We start from the raw sequence: 27,492 nt of genomic DNA on the forward strand, positions 1-27,492 counted from the left end.
TTCTGCAGATCTGGGAACTGAAGCTCAGAGAAAGGCAGTGGCTTGTGTCAGGCTAGCACGATCCTGAGCCAAGATTTCAACCCACGTCCCCTGATGTTAAACCCAGGGGTTCACTCTCACTCTATGCTCCTGCTTCTGCCAGAGGGAGATTTAGTCACTGGCCAGAGAGTCTGCCCTGCTGCCAGGGAATTTCCCCAAATCTCAGACATTGCTGGACCCAGGATGGTGCTGTTTTCTTGGGGCTTGTTTTGGATGAAGAGGTGGCCCAGGTCACAGTTGGCCTGAAAAGGGTACTGTTTGCTGTTTTACAGTTTTCTGTGGCTGCTGTTCACCACCAGCTTGTGGGTGACAGCCCTTTGAGGCCCAGCAGTCCCAGGCCCAGAATCCTCCAGCACCCTGCTCAGTGGGTCATTGACCTGCAGACCCCAGGTCCTCGGCCTGAGGCGGAAGTCCTTCCTTCAAATGTAATAGCCAAGCAGGCTCTCCCAGCCGAGCCCTGAGCACCTCAGTGGCAGGGACTGAGGCCCACCCACCTCTGTCCCCTAGATGGGAGTCCTGCCCCAGACTGGAACCTAGCCGTGGCTCAGGATGTTATGTCCAGTTGACTGGCTGGACAAACAGGGAAAAGGAAGGCAGGTGAAGGAGCAAGGGAGAGACAAGGAAAGGAAGATGGGCTGATGCAAAAGAATAAACCAAAGAAATAAATGAAGGAACAACAGTTGCTTGGCTGAGTGAATTCAGAACATGACCTGAGCGCGGGGTCAGCAGACAGGTGACTACCCTCCGGCCCCCATCTGCTCCAAGGACCCCCATGGCCCTGGCCCATCTGCCCCATTTTCCGACGTCCCACCCCCATCCTCAGTGAGACCGGAACTCCCTGCTGTCGGGGCCGAGTCTCTGCTGCCCCCGTGTGGCCACTCTGCTCCCTGCACCGACAATACGCAGGGCTGCGGGCACTGCTTGGTGTTCCTGGCTTGCAGTGTGGGGCGTTCATGGAGCCGGGTGGAGGCACCTGGAGTGGGTGCCAGAGGAGGTGGAACTTCAGAGGCGTGGTCCTGCGTCCTGCCCTTTGGGATGTCTTGGCAGGGGACACAGATGCTTTGCTCTTCAAACCTCCCAATGTACCCCCCGCAAGTCCTTTTCATCCCAAACACCAGATCCCAGAGCTCCAGGACCCCTTCACCCAAAGCCTTGGTCTCAATGTTTACTGAGCATCCACTGTGTGCCAGACACTTGACCTGTCGCATTTCATGAGCTTCCTATGTGGCTCAGCTGGTAAAGAATCCTCCTGCAACGCAGGAGACCTGGATTCGATCCCTGGGTTGGGAAGATCCCCTGGAGAAAGGAAAGGCTATCCACTCTAGTATTCTGGCTTGGAGAATTCCTATGAAATGTGTTTAATTCCTATCCTCCTTTGATGAATGAGGAAACTGAGGCCCAAAGGAGACAGATAATTTGCCCAAGATCCCACAACTGGTATGTGGGGGTGCGGGTGCCTTCAGAGACCTTCTTGACCAATATGCCCATTCTTCAGATGGGGTAATTGAGGCTCTTGAGGGGAAGGAATTTGTCTCACAACAAGTAAGCAGCAGACTCAGTCTGTGGCACGTGGAACCCAGAAGGGCTTCTTGTCCTAAGTTTCCTTGGGTCTGGCCTCCCCAGACCCACACAATTCCGGTCGCCATTTAACTGAAGCTCAGGGCTGGAGGCACAGGCCTCTCGTCCCTGCTTTGCTATTACTGATCCCTCTGGCTGGGACGGGAAGGTTGATAGTGGGGTGGGAGGGGTGGAGAGTGAGGCAGCCCTGTGGCCCAGCCCGAGTGTGCATTTGGCTTTTTGGTCTGCCCTTCAGGTGTCTGCAGGCGTAGGCGACAGGGCGGAGAGAGGAAGGGAGAGTCTGAGCCGCTGTCACCCGTGGCTGCTGCCGGCTCCTCCCGCCCCTCCCACGTGCAGGCCTGGCCCCCCACTGCCGCTGTCAGGCAGGCGACCTGCACACCTGGCCTCTTGGGTGGGGCTCGGCCTATCCCTGAGGGCTCCCAGACAGAGGGGGCTTGGCACCCTTGAGGCCTGGGGCTGGAGGAGCAGGGGAAGGCGGGGTGGGAGGGGAGGAAGGGGCAGGAAGAGACAGGAGGATCGTGGTTTGGGCCCTGCTGAATGACCTAAAAGCAGTGGGGAGAGCAGGGCTTGCTCACATTCCTCTTCATGACCCCCAAAGCTGCTTAGGGTGCCCCGCCCCCGCCCCTGGTCTCCCTCCCTCTGGCCCGCTCCCGCCCAGGACCTCACTGCCAGCTGGCCAAGGACATTCAGACTCACCCTGGACAGGAAGCCTCCCCAGCTCAGCCCCACCTGGCCTTTCCAGCCCCAGCTGGCCGTCTGGCTCCCCAGACACCTGCGCAGGTGGTTTCCCTGCCTTGAGGCTCTCTCCCTCCTCCACGCGCTCAGTCCTTCCCACTCTGCCGTCTCCTCCAGGAAGTCTTCCCTGATTTCACTCTTTCTGAGCTCCTGCAGGGCCTGTTACCACTGTCTACTGGGCGTGGGGGGGTGGGGGGCAGGAATTCTACAGAAGCTCTTCACTTAGGCCCTGAGGTGGGCAGGCCTCCTGGGAACCCTCCCCCAGTGCCCCCCTTCTGCTCCCTGGCCCAGATTCTCCTTCTCCCATGCTTGCTGTGATCTTCCAGGACAGGAGAGGGGGAAACCAGAGCAGCCTGGGATCCGGAGGGGCGTCTCTGCTGCCCCTCAACCCCGCCCTTGAGAAGCTGGGGAAGGAGGCAGTGTGGTTTAGTAGTTGAGTCCTAAGTTCAAGAGCCAGAGAGCTTGAGCTCGAACCCCAGCTCTGAGATGCTCTGGCTGTGTGACCTTGGGCTAGTTACCTAACCTCTCTGAGTTTCAGTTTCCACATCTGCAAAAAAAAAAAGAAGAAGAAGAAGCAGACAACAGTCCCTGCCTCTTAAGTCTGCAGGGTTGCAGGCCGGGCACCGGCGCTCACTGAATGCACCTGGCCCATCTCCCCTCCAAGCCCTTGCTCTGGTTCCCTTCTCCCCATTCTCCCTGAGTTTGCTCTAGCAAGGCTGATAAGTTGACCAAGGTTTTTCCACTCCTGCCCTTTTCCACATGCTGTTTCTACTACCAGGAAGGCTCTTTGGGTCTTATCCACCTTTTTTTGGCCTTATTTCTCTTGCCAGGTGGTGCTGGTGGTAAAGAAGAACTCGCCGGCCAGTGCAGGAGACATAAGAGATGTAAGCTTGATTCCTGGGTCAGGAAGATCCTGTGGAGAAGAAAATGGCAACCCACTCCAGAATCCTTGTCTGGAGAATCCCATGGACAGAGGAGCTTGGCAGGCTACAGTCCATGGGGTCGCAAAGAGTCAGACACGAGTGGAGTGACTTGTCCCTCTTGCCCTGAGGGACTTGTGCCCTCTTGCCTTGATCTTGCTGAGACAGCTTAGCGACACTCCTGAGTGGCCTTCCTTGAGACTCCTGACGGCCATTCTCCCGGCCAGGGGGGCTCAGGGCCCCTTCTCAGAGCCGCCCTGACAGCCTGAGGGCATTGGTCCTTGGGATGACCTCCCCATGGGGGAGCCTCCTGCTCCTCTGGCGTCCAAGCAGCAGGGGAAGGCGTGCTTTCAGCAACCCTCACGGAGGCCTGAGTGCCTGATTTCCGGAGACAAAGGTGATTTGGGGCGAGCGGGGCTCCCTGGCAGCCCCCTCCTTCCTGCCCCAGCTTTATTTTGGTTCTAGAATCATTCCAGTCAACATACTTGGTCCCCACCACGCCCATCCAGGTGCAGAGTCAGCATTTCATGCAGTTAGGGGAGGGGCGGAGGGGGTCCAGAAGGGGGGGTACATGACACGGCCTGCAAGGCAGAGCCACTGGGTTGAATAATGGAGGGTCTCCCAGGCTGCAGGGGCTGGCCAGCTGCGTGTCCCCAGGCCCTGGGCTGGCCTGGGGCACGCAGACCTCCACCCAGTGGACGGCCTGGCCCCAGGGCTGGGCCACAGCCGTGTCAGGTGGGGAGAGACACTGACTGGCCTCCAGTCCTGTGACCACCCCGGGGCCCCCCAGCCTCACTGGGGGCCCCTCAACCTACTTGGGTGAGCCTGGGTCTCCAGAGGCAGCCAGCCGGAGAACCCACCTCTCACCCGAGGGTGGGCCCGGGGGCATGTTTCCTCCCCCTCCATCCCTGTGGCCTGGGGGCCCCTCCCCACCCCTCAGGGCAAGAGGCGCACCCCCCCGCCTGCTTCTCTGGGGCTGCCTTGGTGACGCCTGGAAGGCACGCCTCCCCTCCAGCTAGGGTAGGGTAGGGTAGGAGCTAAAGACTCCTGTGAGCCTGTAACAGCCCCACCCTGGCATCCAGGCTGGAGCCCCCTGGGGTGCCATCCACACAGCAGAGCACCCCCTCCCCACAGGGCTGAAGCTGGGCTCCCCTGAAGCCACAGCCTGCCGGCCTCTTCTCTTGCCCCAGAGCTCCGTCCTGGCCTTAAATGTTTCTCCTGATGGCTCTCCCCCTGTCAACCCCTTGCCTGAGAATCTCAGGGTCTGCTTCTGGAGCTCAGCCTTGGACATCTGGTGTTCTGATGGTTTGAACTGGGCTCCAGAGCCACCTCCTTCCTTCCCTGGGCTTCAAACCTGTCCCCCCACTCCATCCTGACCCCCTTCAACGTCCTCCCCGACCACCGCTCCTGCCACCCCTTCTCCAAGGTCCCGCCCCGGGGACTCCACCTCGTCCTCCCAGGAACCTGTGCCCACAGAGGCCTCGCCCAGGCCCCCAGCAGTCTGTATTTTGTCCACCCCATTGCCCCCCAGCCCCTCTCAGCCGAGGCGTCTCTTTTCCCCACAGGGCCTGGCCTGGAGGGACGCCAACCAACATGGTGGAGCCGGTGCCTGATTTGTGTGGGGCTAGACACAGATCTTGGGTTGCAAAGAGTCAGACACGACTGAGCGACTGATCTGATCTGATCTGAAACACAGATCTGGGTTGAAAAGAGTGGAGGGTGTCCCAGGCTGCAGGGGCTGGCCAGCTGCATGTCCCCTGGCCCTGGGCTGGCCTGGGCTGGGGCTGGGCCTCTTTGGATCCCTGGGCCTTATGAGGGTTATGGTTATAGGGATTAGATTTCACAGAGGATGAGGCTGGAGGCGCTGTGCCAGGTGGCCTGCGGGCCACCGCTTGGCCTGGTCCCTCGGTCCCTCCTCCTGCCCAGAGAGAGGCCCTTGTGTCCACGGCAGCAGGTGGAGGACTGCGTTTGTGGCGCGGTCACAATCCTACCCAGCTAGGCCAAGGCTGGGCTGTGGCCCGGGACTCAGCTCTCTCCCTGCCCCTCCCAGTGCAGCTCCCATGTTGCCCCCCACTCCCCCCGGTCCCTCTGAGCCCTCCACAGGTCCTGGTGGCAGGGCCGCCATCTGCACCGAGCAGATCACCGGGGCAGGGGGATCTCGTTCACGTCACCCCAGCCTGTGCCTCGCACAGCATCTGGCCCCCAAGACTCACAGGGTCCCTGTGCATGGCTTCCCAGCAGGGGTGGGGTGTGGGGAGCTCTGAGAGGCCAAGGCCCCTGCAGGCCGAGGGACAGACCTGCTGGGGATCTGAAAATGGGAGCACAGGAGGCCGATGCCTGGCTGTGCTCCCAGGGTCCCTGCCCAGCCACAGCCGGTCCTCAGTGGGAGACAGCCCTGGGTCCCCTGACATCCAGCCAGGCCAGTTCCTCCACCGCAGCCTGCACAGAGGGATCATGATGGCTCACGGGGACTCCACCAGGGACCCCAGCGTTCATAGTTCCAGCCGGATGACAGAGAAGGGTGTCAGAGCTCGGCTCGTGCCGGTCTCCAGTGCCCGCCCTGGCCCTGCCTGGCTGTTAGTTTCGCCGGACGGGGTGCCACATGGACACGGGCCTGCGCAGCGTGGCCAGCATCTGGTTCCAGTGGGTGGTGCCCATGCCACTGGCTGACGGCCCGATGATGACATGGCCCACGTTGTCCCCACGGCCGTCACTGCCGCTCTCAGCCACCGTCACACGGAGAGACAGGTCCTGGGGAGGAAGTGACATGGGTGTTGGGGACCAGGGGCGATGCCAGAGGTCCCCCATGGCCCCCAGACCCCAGCCAGGTGCCAGGCACGGCTCCCCTGAATCTTCACCTCTGACCTGTCTGACCCCACAGCCCCGCCCCAATGCCTGCTTGGTGGGTGACCTTGGGTAATGACTTGGGCTCTTTCTACCTCAGTTTCCCCATCTCTAAAACGGTGGTAATCATAGTTCCTATCCGTTCCAGGAACAAAACGAGTTAAAAGTGTACAGTCAGAGCGTTATGGATGTCTGATGTTGTGCCTGAGATAATATGTTGGACTCATAATTTAGGAAGGGAGGAAAGAAGTTGCTTGAGATCAAAGTAGTGAAGCTGAGACTGGAACCCAGCCGGACTTCTCTCCTTCCTCTCCCCCAGCCCTCAGCACCCCCTCACCCCGCTTTGTCCCAAGAGTCAGCCCGCTCCAAGAGGCTGTGAAGCAGGAGAAGTGTCAGGATGACCTCCCAGGGGAAGCAGGGGGCAGAGGGGTGGCCTGCCCCAGGAGAGTGGAGGGGAGGACCAGCCAGGGACACTGAGATGTCTGCCTGGATTTGAAACACCCAGAGTGAGGCAGAGTTCTGGGTTTTCAAATTCAGACAGTGTCCCAGGAAGGGAGACCAGGGGATTTCTGTATAGCCCCAGGGCCAAGGGGCAGGTTTGGGCTTAAGGCACAAAAAAAGACGGATGGAAGGAAAGAGTAAGAGAAGGTGATGAGCTCCCCGTCCTCTGCGGCAGGCAAGCCAGCTTACCAGCATGGCCCAGGCCACATCCTCTGCAGTCCTCCCACCCTTGGTCTGGGATATCTGTGCTGGGAAGGGGGTCTCCCTGGAGAATATTGCCTTCTGAAGGCCAAGGGCCTCTGGGGAGGTCAGCCAGGCCTCGGTAGGCAGAACCTCAGGAGACTGGGGGCCTGACCTCCGGGCCTTGGCCCAGCCCTGGCTCATCCCTAGGGCTCCCTGGGAACTGTCTTCCCCCAGATCTCAGCTTAGCTATCCCCACCTGCCAAGCCGAGCCTGACTGCCAAGGTCTGGGTGTTCCTTGTGGGCTGGCACTGTCTGGGGACTTCCCTGCTTATCCGCTGTGAGCTCCCAGGAAGCTGTGCCCGTATCCCCGGCACCCACCAGAGGGCAGGTACCTAGCGGGTGCTCAGTACATGCTGCTCGACTAGAAAGGGGATGACTTAGGGCCAACCATCACCGCCTGCAAGAGGCCTGAGGATCGAGGCTGGAGGGAGTGGAGGGCCCCTCCCCTGTGCTATCCCCCCTCACCTGGAGCACAATGGCTGGCACAGAGAAGATCATGGCTTCATTGAACACTGGGTTAGGGTCGTCCCTCTTCACAGCTGTCTTCTTTTTGCTCATCTTCCTCCCATCCTGCAGCAGGTACACCTTGACAAAGGGATCTGTGGGTAGGGAGGGGGTGGGGTGAGGGCCAGTGGCACACTCACTTGGCATAGACCTGCCCATTCACGGCAATGCACTGGTTCCAAACTCCCCAAGCATTCACCATTTTTTTTTTAAACAAAGCTCTTTGGCTGTGCCAGATCTTAGTTGCAGCAGGCACGATCTTCAATTTTCTTTGTGGCCTGTGAACTCTGAGTTGCGACATGTAGGACCTAGTTCCCTGACCAGGGATCGAACCTAGACCGCCTGGATTGGGAATTCAGAATAGTAGCTGCTGGACCACCAGGGGAGTCCCCCCAAACCTTCACCATCACCATTCTCTCCTGAAGTTCTGCCATCAGTCCTTGATTTCTTTCCTATTTTACAGATGAGAAAACTGAGGCTCACACGCACGTCAAGAGAGGAGCTGAGCTTTGGACTCTGGCAGCCTGCATCCCAGCCCATGTGCACGCTCCCCTCGCATGATGCTGGGGGAGCTCCTCAGAGCCATCATTTTTCACTCTATAAATGGCCCAAACGCAAACGTCAGCTCTGAGTCACCCGGCGCCCAATCAGTGGAGCCTGACTCAAGGACGTGCGGCTCTGGAATAACGAGTCGCTATCTGCTTGTCACTTACCACCCACTGGGTGTCCTTGCTACACCTGCCGGGACCAAGGGTCCCCCAGGCTCCCAGTCAGGCTCCTGCAGCCCCTAGAGACGTCAGGCCCCGCCTGATACCCACACCGACTCAGTGGCCCTGGTCCCCGTTTGGGATCTGGGATGCAGTCCAGCCTCTGGGATTGCCCACTGTGGTTTCACAACCAGTGCCCCAGCCTCCTGCTCTCAGAGTCACATCCCTCCCCCAGGAGCTCCCTGTCCCCGTCCATGGGTCCCATGTTTCCTCAGCTAGATTAATCTTCCCACCATGCAGAGCTCCTGAGCCCAGCCTAGGCCAGAGATGGTGAGCCTGGCGCTGGGCCCTACACCTGCTGATGCCCCCAGGTGCCCAGGGCTTAGCAGCTAGGGTGCAGCTCCCACCTGCCACACAGAGGAGGAGCCAGGCAGCCAGCGGGGCCTTACCTGCCGTGGTCTTGTCGTTGGCCCAGATGAGATTCTTGGCTTTCACCACGACCACGGTAAGGCGCTCGGCTGTTGGGAGGTAGCTGAGGGACAACAGGATCTCGCCCACAGCGTCAGCAGCCTGAGGACGAGTGTGTGGCTCAGAGGGCTTCCGCCCTTCCTTCTCCATTGAGAAGTTGCTGCTCTTGGGGCTCTTTACCCCAGGGCACCAAGCTGGTGGGATTGAGAGAGGGACCCCTCCCCTACTGCATGGCACCCTCCCCACCTCCCACAGGGTGTGGTCCGGCCTTGGAAGGAGGACCAGAGGTTGCCTGTCAAATGTAGCAACAAACGCATTCCCTCATTCCAGACCGAAGAAATCATTCTGTGGTGGTAGCGCTTAGAGGGTCCCAGTGGACTGGAATGAGCAGATCCTTTGCTTCAATATTGGCTCAGATGGTAAAGAATCTGCCTGCAAGGCAGGAGGCCTGGGTTCGATCCGTGGGTCAGGAAGACCCCCTGGAGAAGGGAGTGGCAACCCACACCAGTATTCTTGTCTGGAGAATTTCATGGACAGAGGAGCCTGGCGGGCTACAGTCGATGGGGTCGCAAAAACTGAGCGACGAACGCTATCACATTCACTTGCTTGAATAACAGTGATGCTCACCAAGCACTACTACACTTAGGAAGTTGAACTTCAGCTTGGCCTGCGTCTGAAATAACTCACTGGAGGGCCAGAGAGCTACTTCCCAAACAGAACCTCTACACGAGTAGAGCTTCTTAAGGTTTGGTGGTAGGAGCAGCAGAAGAGCTGTAAGCAGTGGTCAGGGAGCCATTCATTTGCACGCAGTAACCTGAGTTTCTTTGAATGTTGCTCTCTTTCTCTAATCTCCTAAAAGTGAAAGTCTCTCAGTCGTGTCCAACTCTTTCCGATCCCATGGACTATAGTCCATGGAATTCTCTCAGCCAGAATACTGGAGTGGGTAGCCTTTCCCTTCTGCAGGGGATCTTCCCAACCCAGGGATCGAATCCAGGTCTCCCGCACTGCAGGCAAATTCTTTACCAGCTGAGCCACAAGGGAAGCCCAAGAATACTGGAGTGGGTAACCTTCTCCAGCGGATCTTCCTGACCTAGGAATTGAACTGGGGTCTCCTGTGTTGCAGGCAGATTCTTTACCAACTGACCTAATCTCCTAAAGATGCTGGCACTCAGGCTGTTTTGAGGACAGTGGATTCCCTCATCTAAAGTATACACCCGTGAGGCCATCCTGGCACATGCAGGTGGGCAGACCAACCTTGTTCTGGTCCTGCAGGTAGAGCCAGCCGCTGAAGGGCTGTAGCGGGAGGTCGAGGACAGACAGCTTCAGCTCCACCACCCCCGTGCTCACATTCCTCTCATCTTCATCGATGCCAAACACCGAAAACCGCAGGCTCTTCTCCTCCAGGGCTGCGGGGTCCAACGGGATGGAGAACTTCTCATCGAAGAAGATGGAGTAGGCATTCCTCTGGATCTGCAGAGAGGAAGGGTGGTGGAAGGAGGTCTGATGCTGGGGAAGAGGCGGCAGAAGATGCCAGAGGGGCCATGGTAGGGAGAGAGCACTGGATGGGGGAGTCCGGAGACCTGGGCTACCATCAGGCTCTGTTGACCCCACACCTCATTGTCAATCCTTTCTTTGGTGGCTCAGCCCTGATGATATAAAAGCCCCCTGTCTTCCTCTCAGAGGTGGGCATCTCGTGGGCTTGCATTCAAAGCTTGACAAGCTGACCCCAACTAATTCCCCTCCTCAGTGCCCATGGCTCCACAGAACCCTTGCCAAGTGCCAGCTGAGATGGCCATCTTTTTGGCACATGTTCAAGTCCAGCCCTGGGGCCAGGCATACAGTGAGGAGGGATAACTGTGAAGCTGAGAGCCTTAGATGTCCAGCCCCCATGGGGCCTGGCCCAGGATGGTCTGAATGTCATGGGGCAGATGGATGGATGGAATGATGAGGCCAGGCTGGGAAGACTCTGTTTCTAAGCCTAGTCCTGCCTGGTGGGCGCCACTGGCCTCCTCCCAGGAAGCCGTGGGAAGTCCCCCGGGCAGGTGCATGAGCAGGCCCTGCTCCCCACTCCGTGGGGGGCTGCCTTAGTCACTGCCTGGCGATATTTTAAGAGAGGAGCTGTCATCCCTGGTACCTCGCCTGAAGCCGGGGAGCTGCTCCTCTATTCACTGGGATTGGCTGGGCTGGGGTGCTAAGGCGCCTGCATTTCTGGGAATAAACCTGTCGGCACCTCCAAGTGTCCTAAGCCACACTCTCTGGTCACGCTCTGGGCTGAGGATAGGCTCTTACACCACCCTGGGAGCTACATCCTTGACCCGGTCACCTGCTCAAGCATCAAGGGCTCCTCCCCAGTCAGACAAAGCCCACCTCCTGATCCTGACCCTGGCATTCAGGCTCTCCATGATCTTCAGCCCTAAATTCCTTCCTCTGGCCAAACCAGCCTCTTGATTGTCCCCTGCCCATAGGAGTGCAGGCTCCCTGATCACCCATGTACTCTATGGGAATGTAGATGGAGAACTCTGGGGTCGAGTTCTGGATCTCCAGCTCACTTGCTGGGGTTCTCGTGGGCAAAGGACTTCCATGAGCCTCAGTTTCCTCATCTGTAAGATGCCCTCAATCCATCCCCCATCCCTGGGGCTAATGAGAGGGATGCAGATGGGCCGGGTGCTGTGGACTAGGTTCTCAGTGCACATCAGGCTGTGGCGGCAGCTGTCAACCTGTCCCCTCAAGGGATGGACCCAGAACCACCCAGGGTCCTCCAGGCAGCTGAGGCCACAGGCAGCATGGCTCTGGGCTCAAGAGAAACACTTCACGGTCCTGACAGACAATCCATGGAGAGCTGACCAAGGAAGGAAATGACAACCCACTCCAGTATTCTTGCTTGGAAAATCCCATGGACAGAGGAGCCTGGCAGGCTATAGTCCATGGGGTCGAAAAGAGTCGGACATGACTAAGCACTGTATATATTTGGCTGTGCTGGGTCTTAGTTGCAGCGTGTGGGATCTAGTTCCCTGCTGTCAAACCCAGGCCCCTGCTTTGGGAGCACAATCGTAGCTGCTGGACCACCAGGGAAGTCCCAGGACTTTGCAGATATTAATGCATTCCTTCCTCAAACATGATGATGCCCATCTGACAGATGGGGAAACTGAGTCACAGAGTGTTGAAGTGACTCACTCCAAGTCACACTTCAAGGAAGCAGAGAAGCAGGATTTGAACCTAGGCAGTCAGGCTCCAGGGCGCTGCTCCTAACCATCCCCTGGACTGCCTCTTTGAAGCCGGCCTCCCCTTCTCAGCCCTACGTTGGTTCTAGACCCTGCTGGAGTGAGGGGGCAGGGTGGGACAGGAGGGGAACGACAGTCTTCACCGCTGAGCACAGGAAGCAGGACTGGACACTGGGCCCTGGACCTCAGACTCCTGCTGTGGTCAGAGGCCGTGCTGGGCTGACCTTGTCCGCTGGTGCCAGGCAGTATGGCGGCTCGTGTAGACCTCGCTCTCTCTTGACAAGGCAGGGTGCCATCTGGAGCGGAAGCCTGGAGCAGGTTGCTGGGCCCCTCTTCGTGCCCTTTCCAGCTTACTCTGCACCCTCCCCCCCACTGCTTTCAGCCCCAGGAGCTGACCTCCCAGGGCTACATCGGCAGGCTCCCTTGGGGTTGGCCAGGAGGGGTCACTGGAGGGAAAACAGAAGCTGGAGGGAGGTCAGGGTGCTTATTCCCCCAGTCCTTCTCGGCAGGATGGCTACGAGTTGGCCACGCCCCTTAACCAAAGGACATAGTCCTTATCCAGATGGCCCTCGGCACACAGTGGTCTCTGGGTAACTTCCCCTGCCCCCATCCCCTCGGACCAGGGTACCACGCCATCCGGGGTCGCCCTACATACCACCACAGCTTTATAACAGTCCTGTTACCAAACCCTCCCCAAATGAGCCAGCATGAACCTGTCATCCCTTCCCTGCCAGGACCTGAAGCTGACACAATTGACAAATGGACAATTACACTGGATTCCTGTGGTAGGTTTGCTGGAGGCCCCAGACTCTCCGGTCTGTCCTCCCTATAGCCAGCACCTTCCACTCTGGGATCAGCGTCCAAACTCTCTAGCGCCCTCCTCAGATCCTGCCTGGACCAGCAGCCCTGCCAGCCTGGGCCCGACTCCTGCGAGCCCGGGGGCACACCCAGCCCCGCCCCCACCCTTTGCCCCGCCCCCAAGCCTCCACTCACCCGGGAAATGCCCACGATCTGCTCGTCCGGCAGCAGGCTGACTCGCATGAAACAAGACTCGAAGCTGGCTTCCTCCCGCTCCAGGAGGTCCTTGCCTTGCAGCACAGCCACGTGGAGGGTGTGGGAGGCGGCGTCGTAGTCCATGCTCACCTCCACCTGGCCCAGCGTGAAGTCCTGCCCGAAGTTGTTGCTCACGGAGGAGACGGAGTTCAGGGAGTCGGCCGACTGGGATTTCCGGAGGGTGCCGTAGGGGGCCAGGTCCAGCTCCCGGCCCATCAGCTCCAGGGGCCCCAGCTCGCTGATGCTTTCAAAGGTGTCCTCGATGCTGAGGCTGCCTTTGCGACTGGGGGGCCCCCTAGAGCTGGCGCGCTGCGCGTTCCAGGCCGGCACTCTCTAGGGCGAGAACGGGCATGGGAGCATCGGGGGGCAATAGGCTTGGTCTTGAAGACATGTGGTTAGTCCCATTCACGCAAGACACCTCCTAGCTCTCCTTTTGCAAAAACGGGGCATGCCTTAGAAACATCCTTCTTTAATATTATTTCATGTTACTTAGTTTTCTCTCTCTATCCAAGATACAAGAGAGCCTTTTCTCAAAATGTTTATTTATTATATGAACTGAATTTCATTAATAAAGATGTTCACTGAGATGATGTGTATGAAAAGGAAAAATAATTAGCAATCTAAGTGTCCAGCAGAGGGGAATGGAGAAGAAAACTAGACACAGACACTCAACAGACAATGGAGCAGCCTCCAAGGAAGCTGAGAAAAAGTCCACCATAAGAGAAAGCTTTCATGCTGGATAACACTAACTCTAATAGACAAATTTTTCTTTTCTCTAAATTGATCTTGGGATTTGAGAAAACAAAAGCTTGTGTACAGTAAGTATGTCCCTTGGTGGTGGTCCTCGTTACCGTATTTTTTAATGGCTCCATTAATTTGCTGTTAAGTGGGTAGCCATAGTTTATGTTACTATTCCCCTACTGCTGGACATTTATCTTGTGTTTCACAGACGTAAACCAGGAAGCACTGAATAGCTTTCTTAAAATCTCAACTTAAAGGACACAGTCCCTTTGACAGCTTTTGACACATGTTTCCAAAACGCTCTTTGAAAAAGTTGTGCCAATTTACAGTCCTCCCAACAGAGTAAGAGAACATTCCTTCCAAAACCTCAAATGAGTGAAGCATGAGGGGCCCTTGTCTGGTAACAGGTTCTGGCTGTGCTTTCTGGAACTCTCCATGATGTTAGCAAAATCCTCTGCCAAGTGTCAAGTGATGAAATGTTTAGCAATATGTAGAGAGCCCTAAAAATGTTTACACTCCCTGATACAGTAATTTCACATCTGGGCATCTTTTCAAAGTACATAATTCCACACGAAGACAAAGTTTTACATATAAACCACTTACTGTATTATTTATGGTGGCATTTAGTAAATCATGGCACATACATAAAAAAGAATCTTATGCAGTCATTAAAATGATGTTTTTGATCAACAATATGAGAAAGTGCTTCAACTTTAAGTGAGATGAAAAGAGTAGGGTGTTAAATTCTACGGGGAAATGACATCCATTGTATAAAAACTATGCATGGAAAAAAGATTGGGGCGGGGCCTAGATTTAAAATATTGGAAAATAATTCACAGTAGCCTGCCTCTGGGTTGCGGCTTTTGGGGAGGTTTTTCTTGTTTTTATTTTCCTGTATTTTTCACAGGATGGTGGGGAGGATTTGTTTGGGGGTTTTTTGCTTTGCTTTTAAAATTTGGCCACACCGCATCACTTGCGGGATCCCAGATTACCCAGTTTACGCAGGCACGCAGGCCGGGGGAGTGAAGGCACAAACTCCTAACCCCTGGCCCACAAGGGAATTCCCAGGGGTGTTTTAAATGGAAAGCATTCATTCATTCACCAAGTATTCATTGATTACCTAGCTGGGCTCTGTTGGAGATGTGGAGGAGGACAAAGGACCCTGTCACAGGAGGAAATTAACCAGCAGCGAGTTGGGGAGGGAGTGAGGTCAATCCTGAGAGTGGATGGTGGAGGCGGGGGCGGGGGCTGTGCACCCACGAGCACAGAAGCCTCACCTTCTGCCTGGCCTCCGCGTAGGTCTCGCCATACTTCTGCTGAAGGTATCTGTAGTCATAGTTTGGGAACGGGGAGGGGCTGGGGAAGCTCCCCGACGTCCAGAGCTTCCACAGGCTCACGGCTGCAATTCCCAGCAGAGCCAGTGCCCCAGCGGCGTAGACACCCACCTCCCAGTCAGGGGGGCTCTTGATGACTGAAGGCAAGAGCAGAGTAGTCTCTCATTAATGGGCCTTGGGGCCTCTCAATCATTATACATCCCCACCAGGGAGTCCCCAGTTCAGCACCGACTTGCTTATTCATTGAATATATATATATATATATATATATATATATATATATATATATTTAGTCTTTATTGAATTTGTTATGATGTTACTTCTGTTTTATGGTTTGGTTTTTTGGCTTTGAGGCATGTAGGATCTTTGCTCCCCAGTCAGGGATTGAACCTGAACCCCTGCAGGTGAAGTCTTAACCACCAGGAAAGTCCCTGAATAAATATTTATTTATTCAGGTTTCGTGCTGGCTGCTGGGGGTCCAGTGTTGAACGAGATATACACTTTCTAATTCCTGCTTTTGGCCACTCTCCACAAAAACATGTTTCTAGCAGGAGCGACACTTGGTTAGAGCAGGTGAAGAGCTGCGAACAATAGTTAAATATTCCTTAGGCTTTACACGGATAGGGTTGTTCTTGCCTCTCTGAGTTCTCTCAACCTTCAGAGGACTGCTGCTTCTGGATAATCAAAGCAGAGTTTTGGGATCTGGGGGGAAGCGGAAGGGGGCTTGGGGGAGAAAAAGAAATGATTCCCCTTTATGCCTCAACCTTCATCAAGAAGAACCCAATGTCTATCAGTCGATGAATGGAAAAATAAAATGTAGTACCTTCTTACAGTGGAATATTATTCATCAATAAACAGGAATGAAGTACTGATACATGCTACAACATGGATGAACCTTGAAAACATGCTGAGTGAAGGGAGCTAGTCCCAAAAGACCTATGTTGTATGATTCTATTTCTATGAAATGTCCAAAATAGGGAAATCTCTACAGACAGAGAGTAAATTAGTGTCAGGGGCTGGTGGGGGACGGTGGGGGGTGTGGAGTATGGGGATTCTTTTTGGGGTGATGAATATATTCTAAAAATTGATTGTGCTCATGCTTGCACAATAGACTACAGCCCACTGAACTGTACCTTTTAAGTGAGTGAGTGTACGGCATGTGAGTTTCATCTCCATAAAACTATTACTGGAAAACAAACAACATACAAATACAAACACTCCAGCCAGAAGTGAGAGGTGGCTGTACGCTGTGCAGGGCTCGGGGACAAATCTAGATGCTCAGATGCTTTTTGTGCACTGGTGAGTCAATAACTTTCCTTATCTGAGCCTCACTGTCCCCAAATGGTAATTAACCACCCCCTCAGCTGTGCTGGGCAGGTCCTCACCTAGCACAGTGCTTGGCCCATGGCAGAACCATAAATGTTAAGTCACTCTACTGGGAAACCTGGCTCTTCAATCCCCCAGAGAAGTCAACGAGATAGTAAGGTTCATTTTGCAAAAGACTGAACTGTTGGCAAACACAATCCTCTAAAGCATTCTCAGTGTTGCCTCTACACTGGATTCAACTGGGGACACCCAGGCACACAAGAACTTGCCCAAGGTCACAGAACCAGGAAGGGGTGATGCTGGGACTCCAGTTCTGGCAGCCAGACTCCAGAGCAAGCATGGGTAACCATTGCCCACCCGGCCTCTGCCCGCACAGGTCCCCAGCAGCAGGGTGCAGAGACGTGAGGAGGGTGTTTCAGGAGTGGAGGTTTCTCATCACACAGCTGTTGAGCACTTACTATGTGCGAGCACCCCCTGGAGCCCCAGGCTCAGTCCCTTAAGTGGGTCACAGTCCCCGGGGTGGGCAAATCCATACAGGACAGTGCTGGGTGTCATGATGAGAACAGCCCAGGAGGGTTTTGCAAAGAGGGACGCCCAAGCTGGGACATGCAGGAGCAGCAAGGAGTGTGCAGCCAAGGGACTTCCCTGGTGCTCCAGTGGCTAAGCCTCTCCGCTCTCAATGCAGGGTGCCGGGGTTCGATCCCTGGTTGGGCAGGAGGCCCGTGTGCAAAGCTCAGAGAGTTCAGAGCACCGGGTTAACAGTGAGGGAAGGGGGCGTTTGGGGCGGAATCATGCAGCGCTGGGAGGCCCCAGCCCACCCTCGCTGTGCTGAACCCAGCCAGCTCCACCAGAATTTACAACACTCACTCCAGAGAAGGGCAGGGCCCAGCCTTCAGCCCTGGCATTTATCCAGCTCTCAGCACCCTACAGGGTCCCTTCCTCCACTTTGGGGATCTTCCTGACCCAGGGATTGAACCCAGGTCTCCTGCACTGCGGTCTGATTCTTTACCATCTGAGCCACCTGGGAAGTCTCTAGAGGGGAACTGAGGCTAACAGAAGCTAAAGAACACATCTATTAATATTTCTGGGCTCAAGGCCACTGGGGTGAGAAATGGAGAGTCTGGTGTAGGTGCCTCGGCTCCCGGAGGCCACCTCGCCTCCCTGGCTCCTGTCTCCTCATCCAGAAAGAGGGCATGACACCAAAATCACCCACCATCTGGTGCATCCGGTGGTCCCCCTTGGGGGTGGGGGCATGGTTATTCTAAGGGAAAAATCTCAACAAGTTTCCTGTCTGCAGTGAGTCAGCGAGTCTGTATTTATAACAGCAGAAATCTGAAAACAGCCCCAAGGTCTGACCGAGGGGGCCAGTGGGGGCCGGTGGCGCTGTCTCAGGAGGGACTGTCAGTGGGCTTTGAGAATGACAATTGAGGTCATCAGGACATCGCCGTGGCAATGCAGAGAACTGTCTCAGGCATTGTTAAGAGAAGAAAAAAAAATCAATCCCCGACACGGTATAACCACATGATTTTGATGTAAAAATCACACAGCGTGTAGGCAAGGGCTGGGCAGACCAGAGAGAGGACAGAAGAGGCAGAAGAAACGCAGATGGAGAGACAGCGAGCAAGCCTGTGTGCTCCTGACTTCTGTTGTGAGAATGCAATTTGTGGGATAAATAAAACCACAACAAGGAGCTACGGAGGGCCCAGAGCAGGCCAGGCTCTCAGGGAGTCCAGTGAATGGGGGAAGGGAAGGGGCCGGACCTGGTGACTGGAGGGTGAGGGGTGTGTGTGTGTGTTGGGGTGGGTAGCGGGGGGCGGGTCTCCCACGCAGACGCACAGGCAGCCCAGCAGGCTCACTGGGGCCTGGGTGCTGGCAGGGGGCGGACACAGTCCACACAGGCAGTGGACACGGCAAGGGGGCTAAGCATCACCAGGCTCCCCTGAGAGTGAGGATCCCGGGGGCTGAGGGCCTGAAGCCAGCACCCTGGTTGGCACAAATGGAGGGCAGGACAGACAAATCCCCAGGAAGCTGACATGAAACTATGACAGTTAATGCTCATTTATTTATTAATTTTATTGCGTACCAGGACCGTATGGGAAGAATTCCCCTGGTGAAGTGAGGTCTGAGCTGAGACCAGGAATGAAGAGAAGCAGCCTTAGGAATAATTGTTCCCTCACTTTGCCAGGCTCTGTTCCAAATACTTTCTGTATATTAAACCACTGAGTCCTCAGAACAACCCTGAGAGGATGGTTCTATTATTATCCCTATTTTACAGACTGGGAAGCTGAGAGATAGACAACCTGGCTCCAGCTCTGTGCTCGTAATCTCATACGGGTCTTGAGCACTCAGCCAGGCAGAAGCAGCGAGCGCTCCAGGTGAAGGCACAGCATGTGGGGCGAGAGCTGTGTTTGCACAGTTGGGCACTTCACACATGTTAGCTCACAGAGGCTGGCAGCATCACCCCCAGTTTACAGATGAGTAAGTAGAGGCTCAGAGAGGTTTCATCACTCACCGAAGGCCACTCCAGGGCCTGGGCCAAGGCCTGTGAGCCTGCAGGTGGAAAGTGAAAATTCCTGGCTGGGAGTTGGGAGAGGTGGTCTGCCCTTCAGCTCTGCCCTGGGCTGGCTGGGGACTGAGCTAGGGGCTGAGCTAGGGAAGGAGGTGGAGGGATAGGGAGCTGTGGCCTGGGAGACCTGGGTCCATGTCCTGGGTCTGTTACTTGGTCACTGTCCCTTTCCTTAGCCTCCCTTCTCCCATCTGTAAACGGGCAGGGGAACAGAAGGAGAAAATATGGCGAGTGCATTTCCGCTGTGACACCATCCGCCATCAGCCTGAGTGCGTCTGGTGTCTTGAGGCTGTTCCCAAGGGAGCTGCCTTTGCTCGACAGCAGACTAGACTGGACGACCACTGAGTTCAGTATCCTATGCATCTAATATCAGCCTTCCTGGTTTTCCCTGCATTTGGCTCCAGAAACGGCCCTAGGGCAGTGGGTTCCACACGGCAGGCTCAACCTTAGGGAGCAGCAGGACAGGGGCCTCCTGGGGGATGCCCTCAAGTCCTTCCACAGGAAGGCAAGCGACTGGAACAGACAGAAGAGACCTCAGACTGGTCCCAATCCAGTGTGAAAGCGATAGTGTCAGTTGCTCTGTCGTGTCTGACTCTTTGCAACCCCATCGACTGTAGCCTGTTAGGCCCCTCCATCCATGGAATTCTCCAGGCAAGAATATTGGAGTGGGTGGCCCTTTCCCTTCTCCAGGGCATCTTCCCGACTCAGGGATCGAACCCAGGTCTCCCACATGGTGGGCAGATTCTTTACCATCTGAGCCCCCAGGGCTGTGTGACCTCGGGCAACTCTCTGACTATCCTTGTCAGTAGAACGGGGCTGTTACTGGGGTCCCACTGACACCCCTACCCCTGGCCTGGCGGGAGGGTCCTGTGAGATGGCTCACTGGCCGCTGGGACTCACCGCTCAAGTGATACTCTGCCACGTCCACGGCCATGCCGCCTGCCGCCGGGGGTGAGACTGGAAGGGAGAAGAGAGTCAGTGGAGGGGGCTTCAGAGGGTCACCACCCCCCCGCCACGCCACACATGCCCAGCATCCAGTGCTCACACTCAGGTGGAGGGGGCCTGGGCAAATGTAGTGGGCTTTTATTTATTTTCAACTTTTATTTTGTATTGGGGTATAGCTGATGAGCAAACAATGTTGTAATAGATGCAGGTGAACAATGAGGGGACTCAGCCATACATGTACATGGATCCATTCTCCCCCAAACCTCTGTCCTATCCAGGCTGCCACATCACACTGAGCAGAGTTCCATGTGCTATACAGTAAGACCTTGTTTGTTATCCATTTAAAATACAGCAGTGTGTACATGCCCATCCCAAACTCCCTAACTATCCCTTCCCCCGATCCTTCCACCCCCTGGCAACAATAAGCTCCTTCTCAGCAATGGCAACCCACTCCAGTACTCTTGCCTGGAGAATCCCACGGATGGGGGAGCCTGGTGGGCTGCTGTCTCTGGGGTTGCACAGAGTCGGACACAACTGAAGTGACTTAGCAGCAGCAAAGTCTATGAGTCTGTTTCTCTTTTGTAAATAAGTTCATTTGTATCATTTAAAAGTAGCAGCTTTTTAAAATAGCATTTTATTTCTTTTTGGCCACTCCGTGTGGCTTTTCAGATCTTAGTTTCCAGACCATGGACGGAACCTGGGCCCTCCTCAGTGAAAATGTGGAGTCCTAACAAACCACTGGACTTCCAAGGATGTCTCTAACAAATAGCATAGAAAATGTACCTTAAAAAAAAAAAAAAAAAAAGTAGTGTTTAAAGCACTTTTCAAGCACTCTGAAACCTCATTTCAGAGTTCTTGTTGTTCAGTCGCTAAGTTGTGTCTGACTCTGCGATCCCATGGACTGCAGCACACCAGGCTTCCCTGTCCCTCACTATCTCTTGGAGTTTGCCCAAGTTCATGTCCATTGAATCGGTGATGCTCTCCAACCATCTCATCTTCTACCACCCTCTTCTCCATTTCAGGGCTGCCAGACGCAAAAAATGTAAGATGCCCAGGGACATGTCAATTTCTGATTGATTGTTGGTAAAAGTATGTCTAAATAGTGCATGGGACATGCTTATACTAAAAAAAAAAAAAAAAATTCCCTATTTATCTGAAACTCAAAAGCCACCAACATCCCATATTTGTATTTGCTAAATCTGGCAACCCTATTTCATTTCCATCCTACCAACAACAGGCTGACCATCAGCGACTTGGTTACTCATTACAGCGGCCCCCTCAGGTGTTCCCCAGGACTGAGTTCAAATGCTTTTGTTTAAATTGAACCGGAAATACTACATTTCTGCAATATTCTGTTATCAGTCCTTTCTCTGCTTAGGACAGTTTCCTCCCCATCCTTTACTCTCAAGTTTTACGAACCACTGAAGGTTTGATTAAGTTATTCTAGAAAGGTCTAGAAGCTCATACAACCCATTACCTGAAGCCAGGCGACTGATCATGGTTTTATTACTGTGTTTGCTAACAAGTAAACTGGCTCGCAGACAGGTTCTAAATGGGGTGGGGGTTTGGTAAAGGAAGGCTGGGGTGATCTGTAAGGATCTCAGCTCAAGGGACACGGAGGACAGGATAGTTTCCACCCTCTGCGTTCCTTTGGGGTTCTGAGAGGTGGTTACAAGCAGGTGAGTTGGGGTGCCTGCGGGTCGGGGGGTGCGGATGAGGTGGGTGGTCAGACCTTCAGAGTGTCTGTCTACCCAAGGGCAGCTGCTTTTCTGTTCCCACAGGAAAGCCAATCTAGCCTGGCTAGATCTTCTGAAAAGCCAGATAATGGTATTTGTTTAACGTGCAGTTTCTTGATTTTTAAATGTTGCAAACAATTCACAAAAAATCTAAACACCATTCAGTAGAAAGTAAAAGCTCCTGGGTGGTAACCTGTTTACAACTCCTCAAGGATGCTGTGGGCTCCCATTGGGACTGGGGTCCAATCAGGGAGTGAGCATTTTCTAGAATCCTAGGGTTCTCCCCAATTTGTAGCTTTGAAGTCAAGAAGCGGGGTGCCTTGATCCAGACAGGGTATTCCAGCACATGTAGAAGTGCAATGGGTCCCAGGGCAGGAGGCCTAGAGAAGTCGGGGAGGATAGGGCTCTGGGGCGAAGCCTGCCCAGGTCCACAGACAGCTCCTTGGTCCCTCCCAGTTCCCTGACGATGTCCCTACTCCCATGGTGAGATGTAAGTTGTCATGGTGATGGGAGGGCCATAGTAACCAGGAAGGGCTTCACCCATGCCAGTTCAAGTGGAAGCTCATTCCTGGAACCTGGGCTGGAGATGGTGATAAGGACCTTGCCAAGTACTTCTTATACTCAAGCGGTAAGCACTTTGCATATACATTACCTCATTTAATCCTCTAACAACCCCTTGAGGTAAGTACTATTATTATCTCTGGTTTGCAGAAGAGAGCCCTGAGGTAGGGAAGTGAAGTCATTTGCCTAGGCAACACAGCTAGGAAACTGTTCAGTGCAGGCCATTCTGTTCCGCACTTGCTCCCTAACCCCTGTGCCTTGCTGCAGGGGGCATATTCTTTCAAAAGGTGTCTGAGAACCTGCCGGCCAAACCCGGCACTGTGTACACGCCCGAGGTACACAAGAATTAGGTACACGCCCTAATTCCTGGCAGAAGGGGTTCTGGGTATGTTGAAACACACATGTTAATATGAACACTCATGTCCCGGCCTGCCTCTGTCTTGCTGGGAATCTGATCATATTATCGGCTTTAGTTCCCGCTTACCTGGCCCAAGCTGACTTCCTGCACTGGGACAGCCCATGCCAGCAGCATATTAGAGTGAGCTGAGGACATCTTAGTGGCAAGTTCCTATAGTTGGGGACAGAACCCTGTATCTGCCATATTGGGCGTCTGACTGTCAAGAAGAAGTCTTTCTGAGGCTCCCACATGGCCCACCCTTCCCCCTCCCCTAATCACAACACCCCGGGAGCTGTGCATTCACTGAAGGCACCAATGACTCTAGGCTCAGCCAGGCCAGAAGGTCACACACAGAACCCCTGTGAAGGGGCGGAGGCCAAAGCACCTCTGCCTGAGAGGAGGGAGGAGAGGAAACAGAGAGGCTGAGGTTCTTGGGAGGAGGGCAGCCTGAGAAAGCTTTGAACCCCAGATTTTCCCCCTCACTAGCCCTGAGCCTCAGTTGTCCCATCTATAAAATGGGGTTTATGACTGCCTTATCAGGGTGTCAAGAGGGAGGAAGGAGAAGGAAGTGAGGTGGGGTCTGGCAAACCTTAGCTGCTGTGATTATTAGCCTGTAAATCGTCCAGTGAAAGTGAAAGTGTTAGTTGCTCAGTTGCGTCCGACTCTTTGCGACCTCGTGGACTGTAGCCCACCAGGCTCCTCTGTCCATGGCATTCTCCAGGTAAGAATACTGGCCTGGGTAGCCTTTCCTTTCCTCAGGGGATTGAACCCGGGTCTCCTGCACTGCAGGCAGATTCTTTACCATCTGAGCCACCAGGGTCCAAAAGGCCCCCAAGCCCCCTACTTTGAGCAGTGGAATCGTGTGGGCAGCACTGCCAGCCTGCAGATGGGGTATGTTTGTCTCAAAGTGAGTTGGCAGCATTCAAACACTGGGGAGAGTTCCCATTGAAAAATGGGTTTGTTTACAAGAAAATAGATTTTCAGCTTCCCTTTAAAAGTTAGATTTAGGAATAATGGGTCTCAGCCTCCCCCACCCCAGAGCCAGAGCCGGAGCTGAGTAGGCTGCGCCCTTCAGATGGGGCATCTGCTCTTTGGACCTGGCATCTTCTACCCTCGCATTCACTTCCAGAACCTGCTGGCCCCTGGAAGCATCTCAGTTCATGAGCGTGGTAAGCAGGCTTTTGGATGAGTTAGGGAAGGTTCAGAAAGGTTAAGTGACTTGCCCAAAGCTGCACAGCCAAGAGGGATGGAGCTGTGCCTGCCATGCCGTCCAGCACCTTGTCTATTAGTAGCCACAGCCCCGTATGGACTTCAAAGATGCCCTCCCCATGGCCTTGCTCAAAACCCCTAGGGAGCAGAGCCTGTCCTCATTCCCACTCCACAGAGGATGAAAGTGAGGCTCAGAGAAGGTCAGTGACTCTGCCCAAGGTCACCAACCAGTAAGCAGAGAGCTGAGACCGAGCCAAAGCTGGCTCTGCAGCCAGCGCCCTTCTTAGTGGCTTTACTTACCACTCCCAAGACCCTCTGACCCCATCCCACCCACTACGACAACCTCAGCAGACTCCTGCTGGCAGCCTGGAGGTTTGTCAGGCAGAGGGGCTGCGGCTCCAGCTTGGAACAAGATGCTGACACGGCACACCCGAGGCCAGGGCAGCCCGTGACTAGAGCTGCCCTGAGTTCTGACACGCAGGAAATGGGGCACAGCGGGGGTGGGTCAGAGCCATTCCAAACCCTCATTTGAACCTCCTTCTGACACCCTTCGTCACTCCATCCATTCATTCTGGCCCCAACTCTCCAAAACCTAAATTGCAGGGAGCTTGCTCACTGAAAACCCCTCTAAGTTCAAATGCAGTCTTAATTATACCTACCCAGCAACACCTACCTTTTGCTGTAAGAATCAGACATAGTCCATGCTAACTGCCTCCCATGGTGCCTGGCTCGTCGTATGCAAGTGATATAAACCTGACCACTGAATGGGTAAACGGATCTCCCTTTGACAGATGAGGAAGCCAGGCTGGAGTCACTCAGCCTATGAGTAGCAACACTGGGACTGACTCCAAGGTGCGATGGATCTGGGCCTGGGCTCCTGGCCACCATGCCACCTCCTAAGCAGGCCTTTCAGGGGTGGAGATGGGTGGGAAGACCTACCACGAGACTTACTGGAATCTGACCACTAGTTGAGGACCCCTCCTGGGCTTATCAAGATGTGGCTTTCCAGGAATTTGGTGACTCTGGCAGGGGAGGGGCTCCCCCTCACCCCATGTCCTTGCTCAGTGCCCTGAGCTAGCAAGCTTTTGGCTCCCTTCACCCGGAAGCCAGCAGGCAATGGGAAGGATCAGGGGGTGGGGACAGGGGAGCCCTCAATCTCTAAGACTGGGAGCCTCTTTAGGAGCTCCAGGCTTGAGATTCTTTTCAGGGGCTCCCTCCCACTTTCTGGAATAACCATATCCTGCCACCGTCCCCTCCCTAAAGCCCACAAAACCACAGTACAAACAGGAGAGGGTGGTGGGAGCTGGCATTTCCTGGGCACATTTGTGTGCTGAGTTCTGTACCAAGGGCTCACCAGGTGTTATTTCAGCACACCCTCCCTGCTGCCCTCTGAGAGGGCTGCTCCTCTGCCCAAGGCACTGGTAAGAGCACTGAAGGGCAGGACGCTACTTGCCCGTCGTCACGAGCGCTGACGAGAAGCAGGGTCCAAGCTGGAACCCCAGGCTGGGAGACCCCACTCTCCCCAAGTTGCTTGGGGAAGGCTTCAGATTTCAGGATGGGGAGGCCGGGGACTTGGGTCTTGACCCTTCTCCAGACTGGCTGTGTTTCTTTTGGTGAGTCTCATGCCCTCTCTGAGCCTCAGTTTCCCTACTTCCAGTAAGAGGCATAGCTGCTGCTGCTGCGGCTGTCCAACCTGTTACCCACTCCCTAGCTTCGGGAAGAGGTGCACATTCCAGGGTACAGGCTTGCCAGGTGCTTTGTGGGGAGGGTAGCCTCATTGGCTGAGGGGGGGGGGCACCCAGTCCCTCTGCAGCCCATGGAAGAGGGGTCACTAGGATGGCTGGCTAAGGGATCCTCCACCCACAGGCCTGGCTCCAGGTACCCCTGTTTGGCCCCAGCTCGCCCCCACCTTCAGCCCAAATCTACAGCCCCAGGACCTCGAGACTGGCAGGCTTCCTCTCCCAAAATGCAATGGCATCAAAGGTTGGCAGAGAGACCCTGGACAGCTCCTCACCCAGGCTGGTGATAGCAGACAGAGGCCGAGGATCCTCTTGGTTCCCCGGGGGCCTCCTGGCAATGGGGTGCGACATGGGGCATTTCCTGAAAACCCAGCACCTATGCTGCGGGGACCCCCAGGATATTTGGGGACCGAAGTGTTGGGGGGGGTGACCCTGGAGCTGGGAAGGAGGTGCGAGGCGGGGCCGGGGCAGCGGGGGCAGGCAAGGCGCTGGGAGCGTGAGAGGTGTGCGTGCAGCGCGGGCGCCGGGGAGGCGTGTAAATGGCCGAGAGAGCCGCGTGTGTGCACACGCGGGGCGGGCGTGCGGGGCGCGAGGCGATGCGCAGTGCGCGGAGTGGCCGGGCCGGGGAAGGGCGCCCGGCGTGCGCTGTGCCGGCCGTGTGTGTGCAAGCGCGGCGCGGGTGTGCGATCCGCGCAAGTGTGCAGATGACCGGGGCGCGCGGAGCCCGGGGGGTCCCCGGCGCTGCGAGGGGGCACTGCGTTCATCCGCGCTCGGGGCGCGTACTCACCCGGGCTCTGCGGAGGGGCCGCCGCTCCGGTTCGGGTTCAGGCTCGGGCTCCGGGCTCCGGGCTCCCGGCTCCCGCCGGCCTCCCGCAGCGCGCACGCACCGGCGCCAAGCCCGGCGGTCGCCGGCGGAGCCACCCCTGCAGTGTCGCCCCGCGCCCGCCTGGGAGGAGCGCGGCGCGGGCCGGGGGCTCGGCCGGGCCGGGGCGGCAGTCGGGAACTGCGCCGCAGTCCGGGCACGCTCCCAGGAGCCCGTCGCGCGCTCCCTGGCGCTCGCCCGCCCGCTCTCTCTTTAATTTAAAGTGACAACCCCGAGCGCTCTCTCCGCTCCCGGGAGCTGCGCGGCGCTTCCGGGGTCTGAGCCGAAGATCCCCAAGCGCTCCCCGGATCCCAGGGGTCGTGCGAGGCCGAGACCAGCCCCGCGCTCCCAGGCCCAGGATGAGTCGGAGTGGGGGCTGGGGATGTGCTGACCGTGAGCTCCGGGAGCACTGGGCTCCGAGTCCACAGGCCCCGGTTCTAGCCCGAGCGGCCGCACCCCCAGTTATCCTGTTCCCTTTCTAGGGCCTCAGTTTCTTTTTATGTAAATAGGACTTGATACTGTGCGCCTCCTAAGTACCGGTCAGAAAACAGGAAGCTGCAGGTGGCCCCTTCTCTGAATGGTAAAACGTCATCTCACTCCTCACAATGACCTAATGGGGTCGTGGTCATTCCTCTCTCTCTCTCTCTTTTTCCCCTTTTTTAGCAGAAAGAAACAGCCTCAGAGAGGTGAGATGACCTTCCCAAGGTCACAGAGCCAAGAGTCAGCTAAGATTTGAACCTAGGTGGATGTGACTTCAAAGTCCATACTCTTAGGACATACCACTTAGGGGTCTGTGCTTTCTTTCCAAAGGAATGAATGAATCATTCAGGAGATATTTAGGACGCCCCCGCTGGATGCTAGGCACAGTGCCAGGTGTGGGCGATCTTCCATCTTCCGGGAACAGGGGGACAGGTCCCTCTCTGCCGGCGCAGTCTGGCAGGGAGGCGCACACGCATTAGAAAGGGCTGGGATGTGCGCTGGAAGGTGCCACGTGCTGTGGGTGCAGTAACCCTGAGAGCAGGCTGGGTGCGTCACTGGTGGGGCTTCTCAGGGGATCTGTAGGATCTGGGGTGGGATGGGGTGGGGAGGGGGCAAGGTTCTCAGGTGGCAAGCCAGAGTGCTAAGGCAGGAGTGGTTTCTGGATCATCTACCCTCTGGGACTTAGAGACTGAGAGCAACCTGTGGGGTCCAGGAGCTGGGTCTGTGCTGGTTTTGGGGCAGGGAGGGGACACCCTTGATCTAGAAGGCAGGAGGACCCCGGGA

The 27,492-nt window shown here is 55.7% G+C and overlaps 1 protein-coding gene across 2 annotated transcripts; it reads right to left on the reverse strand.

Annotated features, from left to right (window-relative positions):
- Positions 1–3,669: 3,669 nt before the first annotated feature.
- Positions 3,670–26,437, reverse strand: SYT12 (synaptotagmin 12). Of its 2 annotated transcripts, none has more exons than XM_086385632.1 (8): positions 26,155–26,437; positions 19,681–19,737; positions 14,832–15,025; positions 12,754–13,146; positions 9,794–10,009; positions 8,521–8,641; positions 7,326–7,459; positions 3,670–6,023 (listed from the first exon to the last, which is right to left on the reverse strand). In XM_086385632.1, the coding sequence occupies exons 2-8, from the start codon at positions 19,712–19,714 to the stop codon at positions 5,850–5,852; spliced, it is 1,266 nt and encodes a 421-aa protein (XP_086241758.1). In that variant the 5' UTR covers positions 19,715–19,737; positions 26,155–26,437; the 3' UTR covers positions 3,670–5,849. The 2 variants fall into 2 exon arrangements, with proteins under 2 accessions (XP_086241758.1, XP_086241757.1); XM_086385631.1 differs by lacking the exon at positions 26,155–26,437 and adding an exon at positions 24,302–24,439 and having other exon boundaries at positions 5,733–6,023.
- Positions 26,438–27,492: the final 1,055 nt, after the last annotated feature.

The sequence above is a fragment of the Bos grunniens genome, chromosome 29 (genome assembly GCF_055505025.1).
Source record: "Bos grunniens cultivar Pamir isolate PY7600 chromosome 29, Bosgru_T2T1.0, whole genome shotgun sequence".
In the NCBI taxonomy this organism is placed as follows: Eukaryota; Metazoa; Chordata; class Mammalia; order Artiodactyla; family Bovidae; genus Bos; species Bos grunniens.